Raw genomic sequence first — 9,153 nt, forward strand, 5'->3', positions numbered from 1 at the left:
TTCTAAACCTTCCTGCTCCCTTTCCTGGTGTGACCACGCTGTTTTACCTGGTGCTGAGGACTGAGCCCAGGAGGTAGGGTCTGCTATGTAGCCCTGGCTAGCTTGCTATTCGCTAAGTAACCCAGGCCTTGAACTCTCAGCAATCACCCTGCCTCAGCCTGCCCAGTCCTGGCTCGCAGGTATAAACATAGATTGGAGCTCTCCCTGGCCACATAACCTGTACAAGGTACAACCCTGCTGTCTACTCTGGTGCACAAGGTGATTGACAACACACACCCACAAAAAGGAGTGTCTAGTGGCTGGCCTGGCACCCACCCGGTGTTTAATAATGGCAGCTATCATAACTCTGGCTGGCAGCAGAGTCTCCTACAAGGAACGTTCCAGACTTGTGCCGAAGCAGCCAGAGCAGGCATCCATCCTCTTTATGCACCGATTTTATTCTTTATTATAATAGGTTAAGCCACGGAACTCATGATCTGAATTTTTTTTTATTTTCTGAAATGAAACCATTGTACATTGTACAAACAATATCTACCGATGGAATAAATAAGAGAAAAATCATACTGCTGTACAACACACCAAAAAAAACTGTAAGAGAGGGAAAAAAAGGTAACAGTGAAAAAAAGGTCTTTATATCTCTAACCAGGTCCTCGGCGATAGCTAACATTCCAAACCATGACACCGTCTGATGGGCAGTCACCACCCTCTAGGAACCGGTCAATAGCCTTCCAGGTTGTGGGTGTAAGTGCCAGCACTTTGTGGAATGTGTAGCCGCCATTCCCCCACCTTCAAGTTTTGGGGGATATTTGCCCTGGGAGCCCTTTAGGCCATGGGGCCTGATGTCCACGGAAGGCATTTGCTTAGGATCCCCAGCCCCTGGCTCGGCCAGATGAAAGGTCTTAGATTCTGTGGCGGGGATGAGGGCGGGGGTTCGGGGATGGGGACCATCGGCTCCGGAGAGAGGACCGTGGCGGGGAAGGAAGCACATTGATTTTGCAGTCTGACCGCTCCGCGTGGAAGGCTTTCCTGGCCAGCGTGCAGTGCAAGGCTGCTGGCTCTTTGCCTGGCGTGGCCGTCGGGGGCACCCGAATGGTCCCCATCAACGGCCCATTCCTACCTTCAGGCACTTCAGAGAAAAACTAATACAGCCTCGGTACCGTGGACCTCGTCATTGTCTTCATCCTCAACCGCGGCAACTCCTCTTGACTGTCCGGAGAGGCTGCAGTGGACAGAAGAGGTGCAGGTGGCCCTGGCCGCCCTGCTGGCTCCGTGGATGCATGTGCTGGGCTCTCCTTCAGCTGTGTGTTGTAACCGCTTGTTTCCCAGAAAAAGAAATAAATATCCAAATTCATCTTTCACCAAAATGGAGTTTTGCTGCAAAATAAAAATGTTGCCCTAGCTCTAGAATCTGGAGGTAAAGCCGCCTTGACCTTGAGATATGTTGGAGGTCGTGCATCTGGTTGCTTTCCAGCAAAGACACAGAACACAGTTCTTCATAGAACTGACTGCCTGAGGGGCAAAATTGCTAAGTACAAGAATTTTCTTTTTTAAGACAGAAACATTTTAGCATTGCTAACTTCAACATTAAGATTTCAAAGTTTTTTTTTTCTTCCCTTATTTCAGGAGATATTTTTGTATGAGGTATTTAAAATTCAGGAACATTTTGATTCTTCGTGAGTATAGGAAATAGACAGCTCCCTTGAAAACAGAAAAAGAAGTTGGAGCTTTCCTCCCCTCAGAAACTCTTAGAAAATGGAGCCTGGCAGACACTTCTCATGATGATTGGGAGAAAGATCCACACGTCACAAGGTGGTACCTGAATATGCACCAGTTAGCAAACAAAACAAAAAACAAAACAAAAACAAACACCCCGCTCCCCCCACCCCAACATACAACTCATAGGGAGTCAGTGCTCCAGTGCAGAAAGAAGCCGGGGGAAGCCGTCAGGTCTGAGGGGTCCGTGGAGGAATTAAGAGCAAACCAGGCCTCAGAACTCAACAGTTGGGCAGCTCGTCCAAGGGGTGTCTCCACTGAGTGAGAGAAAGCTGTCTCGGTGCAATTGAGGGCAGGGGAAGAGGGAGCCTCTGTGGCTCCTTTCTGGGGCTGTGTGCAAATCTTCCCAGTTCCTCGGTGCCTTGGTTCTGGCCTTTGAGGCCCAATTGTTAAGGTCCGCTCCCCAGTGGAGGCTGACAGCTCGTGCTGGGAACGAGACTCCATCCACCTGTTGCCTCTGAGAGTCAGAACATGATGCCAGGAGCATCTTGCCTGGGATCTGGGGTGTGGGAGGACAGGGACGAAGGGCATCAGGTTTCCATGGATTTGAAATCCAAGCAATGTCCTGTGGGAGAGTTCAGCACCAGCTATTCCTGCTGCCTGCTCCCAACCTCCCCAGCCCTGTACTATCCTAAGGAGACAAGCTTGCAGTCAGCCATTCTGTCCTTGGAGGGCCTGGAGAAAGCAGTGCCAGTGGTGGCTAGAGTGGGGGAGATAGGGTGGAAGTGCCAGAAGAATCTAAAGGCTTTGCATGTCAATCTGGGTTACTGTGGCTTGCAAACCCCTAGCCTCCAAGGCTCCAGGAGGTGAGGGCGTGTCCCGAACCAAGGAGGCCAGCCCTTGGGAAGTGAGGCTGAGACTTAGAGCCCTAGGGGCCCTGGGAGTTGGGGCTGGCTCCAGGTAGGGTGCGGGATGTGCCCAAACACTGCCCACCTGAACCAGAAGCCACTGAAGGTGCCTGATCTCCTGTTCTGTACCCCACCTGCTCTGAAGCAGTCTCGGGGCAGGGAGGAGAGAGACAGGAAGGGGGCAGCAGCCAACCAAAATGAATGGGCACTTTGCCAGGAGAGATGCAAAAACCAGGAAGCATGCCAGAGGTAACCTCTAGGGTACAAGGCACAAAAAAAGAAAGCGGAAGGAATTGGTTGAAGAGTGAAAAAGCCCCTATGAAAAGCAAATTCCTGACTGGTACCACCCTCAAATAGCTTATATCATTAAATAGAGAAGTTGGGGCAGGGGATACAGCAGCAACACAAATGTAATCTTGGCTTCCGAGACAGTGTGCAGACACTCCTGAGCTGTCGGCCCACTTCCCAAGGATAGTCACTTGAAGGTTCGAGTGTTTCGCTTCACAGCAGAGCTCGCCAGCGTCTGAGAAGTTCCACCGTTCTAGGTTTTTCTTGGATTTGCACTTAGTAAACTTGAAACGTTAGTTCTGTTCACGCCCAAGAGGAATCGCTTGAGCAGCGTTCTAGAATTAAGCCTGCTGATGTACCTGCCATGAAACATGGACCAAAGGGTTCCACTGGGCATCTACATCTCTTCAGAGTTCTGTTGAGAACATTCCAGCTTCATCTTTTTAGAGGGTGGCACTCCTTCCAAATCCTTCGGGAGAAGAAGAGAAGGGACTGGGGTCAGTATAAGCAGGGAGGGCAGTTAGGACACCGGTGGAACAGCAGACTGGCTCCAGAGGGAAGCAAGGGAAAACTAATTAGCTCTGTCAACCTCATGAGCTCTCCCTGGGGGGAGGGGAGGTTCCAGAGACACGGCAAACTTGAAACCCAAATGCTTTGGAGAGCGTGTGAAACCCACCTACTCTATGACCACTGTTACTCTGAACCGTGACACGGGCTGTCCCCTCTGTATTTTTAGCCCTGGCCTTTGATTGCACAAAGCCTAGACCATGTTTCCCTTGTGACTAGTCTTCCTGTCTGTAACCGTGTAGGTAAGCACCCGAGCAGAAGGTGCTGTGTGGACTGTTGTCCCTCAGGTACAGGCACCCGGCTTGCTGCAAATGCTGAGCTCAATCTGGGGAAAGGGGTCCATCCTTGTCACTGAATTCCCCAGAAGTCTTATGACACCCCAAAGGGTATTCACTCACCAGCTGTCACCTCTGGCCTTTCAGACCTCAGCCATCACCCGAGACCAAACGGCGCTCCCTGGCCTCTGCGATGTCTTCATGTTACCACAGGCATGGAATAAAGCCTGTGCCTGGACAGCCCCCTCTTTCCACTCATCCCACCCCTCGAAGCCTGTACTCTCCTGAGCTCATGGTTCTCAAACTTCAGGTCCAGGAGACTCCTCTCAATCTAAAGAGAGCCCAAGTCACCCAGGCTCCTCTCATGTTTCTCTGCATCAACCCACGCCATCTGTCCAGACAGAGGCTTAGTGTCCTGCGTCTGTCTATAAAACTTCTCTGCCTGAGCCACCCTAGTCCTGGAACAGGGCTTGGTCTGTAGCATGTGCTGTGTTAACTGTGTCAAAGAGGCACCAGTTTGGGCATCAGAACCAAACAGAAGGCTGAGTGAGCGTTCTCTGAGGACTCCGGACAAGGCTTGGCATCAGGGAAGCAGGTTCTCTTCCTCACTACCTTGGAATTTAATTTAATGTTTTATTACATTCATTCTTTATATGTACTGGGCGTGCACATGGACATGTGTGCATGTAACATGTGCAGAGAGGTCAGAGGATAGCAGAGACTAGAACATGAGTGTGCATGCTCCACCCCAGAGGCTTCCTGAGGCAGGACCACGAGTCCCTCCTAGCACGGTGGCCCTGGTGACAGGGGTAACACATTCAGCCGCTGTCCAATGGACAAGCAGCGTTCCAACTGTCCGACAGTGAAGCAGCTCGACTTTAGTGGACCATGGAGAAGCCTAGCTCTGCCCCACCGAGGCTGACTGCGGATGGATACCTGAGAGACTGCCGAAGTTTCTGCTGCCAACCCCGACTCTGCAGATGGCTGCCGTTCCGCTTTTTCTGAGCTGTTGATTGAGTTTTCCATCGAAGACTGTGAATTCTGCTCATCAGAAGCATCTGAGCAAAGAGCAAGACGACAGAAGCTGTTTTCAGACGCATGAGAAGCAGCACCAGATGCGCCAAATACGAAAATACCTGGATCTGGGTAGTTTTGTGGCTAAGAACTTCCAGAGTTAGATGGGCTAACTTGAGAAGTTTTTCGTTTATCGGGTAGCAAGGCAGTTATCAATAGCCAAGCCACAGGGGGGTCTCCAACCCTCCTTCCATGCATACCTACCCTGCCTGAAGGACTACTTTGTACGCAATGCTGCCAGTGTCTGGTGCCCTCTGCTGGGCACCAGGCACCATAGCAACCATCTCCTGGCTCCCACAGAGACTTCAGCAGGCTTTTGTGTTTTTCGAAGGGCTATTTCTCTTTTACGCGGATGGATGCTGTACCTGCACTTATGCCTGTGCACCTCATTTGTGCCCATTGCCTGCAGTGGCCAGGGAGGAACATCTAATCCCCTGGAATTGGAGTTACAGATGGTTCTGAGCCACCAAGGGGGTGCTTGGAACCAAACCAGGGTTCTCTGCAAGAGCAGCACATACTTTTAATCACTGAGCCATATTCCTAGCCTCTAATCTAAAAAAAAAAAAGAAAAGAAAAAAAAGGAGAAAAGAAACAAATCCCCCACATTTGCTTATTTATTTATTTATTTATTTGTTTGTTTGTTTGTTTGTTTGTTTGTTTTTCGAGACAGGGTTTCTCTGTGGCTTTGGAGCCTATCCTGGAACTAGCTCTGTAGACCAGGCTGGTCTCGAACTCACAGAGATCCGCCTGCCTCTGCCTCCCGAGTGCTGGGATTAAAGGCGTGCGCCACCATCGCCCGGCTATTTTTTTTTTTTTTTAGATTTATTTATTTATACAACATTCTGCCTCCATGTATGCCCGCACGCCAGAGGAGGGCGCCAGATCTCATTACAGATGGTTGTCAGCCACCATGTGGTTGCTGGGAATAGAACTCAGGACCTCTGGAAGAGCAGCCAGTGCTCTTAAGCATTGAGCCATCTCTCCAGCCCCCCACATTTGTTTATTTACTGTATGTGCTTACTTGCCACAGAGAGCATGCGGCGGTCAGAGGACAACCTGATAGAATCTCCTACCATGTGAGTTCTGGCGACTGAGCTCAAGTTGGCAGGCTCGGGGACAAGCACCTTCACCTGCTGAGCCATCTTGCCGCCCCCTAGACCAGCCCTGAATCTCTAAGTAGTTAGAATAACCTTGCACTTCTGTCCTGCGAACTCCACCTCCTGAATGCTGGGACCACAAGTGTGAACTGCCATAGTGTATTCAGTTCCGAGGATCAAACCCAGCGCTTCCTGAAGGCTTGGCCAAGTGAGTACCCCACCAGCTGAACTAAATCCCTAGCCTAAAATTCCTCTTCATAATTAAGGACATTTCTCCTGTGACCAGAGTAATGACTAGCTGTAAAAATCCGATCTCGCTGGGAGCCTTCACTTGTAAACAGTAGAATGGTCCTGTAGCGCCCGTGTTACAAGACGGTAAGCGAGCCAGGAACTAAGATGGAGACTTAAAAACACACACACACACATACACACGCACGCATGCACACGCGTGCACATACACACACAGAGACACGGAGACATGGGTCACTCTTGATACAAGAGTGTCACGCTTTATTGTGCTCAGAGGCAGCTTACACAGGGACCCTTTGCCTGCTGGAGTGAACTGAGCAAAACACCTGTGCCCAGAGCTGCTCTGAGCACGAGACCTTGATGGCAGGGGAGTGAGTTCTGATGAGGTCTGCAGCTGAAAGATCTTGAGAGCTGGGTGTGGCTAAGGATCCCTATATAAGCTGCCCCTGAGCACAATAAAGTGTGGCACTCTTGTATCAAGAGTGACCCATGACTTACACCCCCCCCCCCCCGTCTCTCTGTTTAAGTCTCCAGCTTAGTTCCCGGCTTATGTACCGTCTTGTAGCGGCACAGGCACTACTGGACCCGTGCCGCTTTTTACAACTAGCCATTGAAAAAAAGAGGAAAAAAAAAGTTAAGATCAACTGTGCCGGGCAGCGGTGGTGCATGCCTCTATGTTCTGGAAATAAGGGAAGGAGGGCCTGCAGAATCCCACCTGAGCCTGAGCTGCTCACACAAGGCCACAACGACAGATCACCCTGACTTATCAATTTAGATTTGACTTATTTATTTACTTTGGTTTTCGAGACAGGGTTTCTCTGTACCAGCCCTAGCTGTTCTGGAACTAGCTCTTGTAGACCAGGCTGGCCTCGAACTCACAGAGATCCGCCTGCCTCTGCCTCCTGAGTGCTGGGATGAAAGGCGTGTGCTTGGCACTTAAGTTTAATTGGAGGGGGCTTGTGCACCTCAGTGAAGGAGTATGCAAAGGCTACAGGTGGTGGATTCCTGAGAACCAGAATTACAGGAGTCGCAAATGCCCAGCATGGGTGCTAGGAATCGAACTCAGATCACCGTTAACTGCTGAGCCATCTCTCCAGCCCTCACCCTGGTTTTATGCCTTATGTCTTCTTTGCCTCCAAATTTTTTTGAGACAGTGTGTCTTCTTCTTCTTTCCTCCTCCTCCTTCTTCAAATTTTTTCGAGATACCATTTCTCTGTGTATCCCTGGTTGTCCTGGATCTTAGTCTGTAGAATAGGCTGGCCTCAACCTAACAGAGAGCCATCCGTTTCTGCCTCCTGAGTGCTGGGGTTAAAGGCGTGTGCCACCATCATCCAGCCTCACCCTGGTTTTAAAAGCCTACTAAGCAACCACGGCTTATTTTCCGAGGCAGAGGAATAACAAAGAGCAAAATCCAAACATGAACTATGCCCATAGTACTTAGATATTCATGTTTGGATTTTGCAGCTGTCTCGAGTCTGAGGCAAGTGGGGGTGCAGACGGCTAGCATGCAGGGCGGGTAGGAGCTCCAGGCCCTACTGGCACTCCGTTCCTATCCAGACCAGCAGCTCGTCTTTCCATGGCTGGCCAGAGTTCCTGTGCTGGGCTTCCTTACAGCCACGGGGGTGGGGAGGGGGTGTACTCCACTTACAACTCGGGATGCAGAAGGATGAAGTTTAGAGACAGATCTAAGTTCAAACACTGCCATTGCCTCTGGTGAATCATGGGATCCTGTCCAAGATCCCTGCCTCCCCTATAAATACAAGGTTAACAATAGCCACCCTGGCCAGTGGTATAAGGCTGTGTAAAAAACTAGCATTTGGAAGGCCGAGACAGGGCAGCAAGAGTTCAAAGCCAATCTGGGCTCAGTAGTAACAACCTACCTCAAAAACATGCCCTCCCCAACTGCAAATTAACTCTAGGTGGAAGTAACTGGTGGATTATCTAGGACACAGACTCAAACTTTCCGTAAACCTGGAGATTCTTTCAGAGTTTAGTATCATCTACTTATTTATTATATATGCTGGCCTAGAACTCACTGCACAACTCAGGCTGGTTCCACCTGTAGTCTCTTGCATGTTGTGACTATAGGCCCCAGGCCTGAACGTCTGGCTTAGATTTGCCTTGAAAATCCACATTAACGGCAGTTCCTCAAAAACTTAAACACACGACCCAGAAATTCTATTTTCAAAAGAACTAAAACCAGAGACTCACAGAGTCTTGACTATGAACGCCACAGTGGCACTATTCCCAAAGATGACAGCAACAGTGGGAACAGCCAAAGGGAGAAACAAAATGTGGTCTTCCTTACAGGGGAAGGCCAGGGAGACAGCTGGGGGCAGGCGGTAAAGGTACTAGTCACACACAAGCCTAAAAATCCAGATTTGCTCCCCAGAATCACGTAAAATCAGGGTGTAGCAGCACACATCTGTAAACCAGCACTCCTGTGACCCAGAGAGATGGGAAGTGGAGACAGGAGACTAGTTGGCTCTGAAGGGCAAGGCCAGCTGGCCTGGATTATATAGCACAGCGGCCACAGCAGCAGAGACAGGGTGGAAGACAAGATGCATCACGTTCTTTATGTAACGTGTCCACTCTCATCAGCACACGCACGCAGCAAACTGGTCATTATGAGCAAGGCATGGGAGGGATTATACTGTATGAGCAGTTTCTTTGTGGACTGAGGAGACAGAATATTCTAGACACTGGTGAACTGTTTTTCACTTAGAACTGGTTCAGTTTGGGGGCTGGAGAGATGGCTCAGCAGTTAAGAGCACTGGCTGCTCTTCCAGAGGTCCTGAGTTCAATTCCCAGCAACCACATAGTGGCTCACAAGCATCTGTGATGCGATCTGGCGCCCTCTTCTGGCCTGCAGGCATACATGCAGACAGAACACTATATATACACATAATAAATCTTTTTTTTTTTTTTTTTTTTTGGTTTTTTCGAGACAGGGTTTCTCTGTGGCTTTGGAGCCTGTCCTGG

General features: G+C 49.9%; 1 protein-coding gene across 1 annotated transcript in view; it reads right to left on the bottom strand.

Moving 5' to 3' along the window:
• Nucleotides 1–468: 468 nt before the first annotated feature.
• Bcl7a (BCL tumor suppressor 7A) overlaps nucleotides 469–9,153 on the bottom strand; it is a 35,654-nt gene continuing 26,969 nt past the window's right edge. The window contains exons 6-7 of the mRNA XM_005344422.2: nucleotides 4,688–4,809; nucleotides 469–3,378 (exon numbers count right to left, since the gene is read on the bottom strand). Of these exons, the coding sequence (XP_005344479.1) occupies nucleotides 3,307–3,378; nucleotides 4,688–4,809 (194 nt within the window). The 3' untranslated portion in view covers nucleotides 469–3,306. The remainder of the gene's footprint in view (nucleotides 3,379–4,687; nucleotides 4,810–9,153) is intronic.

The sequence above is a fragment of the Microtus ochrogaster genome, chromosome 2 (genome assembly GCF_000317375.1).
Source record: "Microtus ochrogaster isolate Prairie Vole_2 chromosome 2, MicOch1.0, whole genome shotgun sequence".
Classification (NCBI taxonomy): Eukaryota; Metazoa; Chordata; class Mammalia; order Rodentia; family Cricetidae; genus Microtus; species Microtus ochrogaster.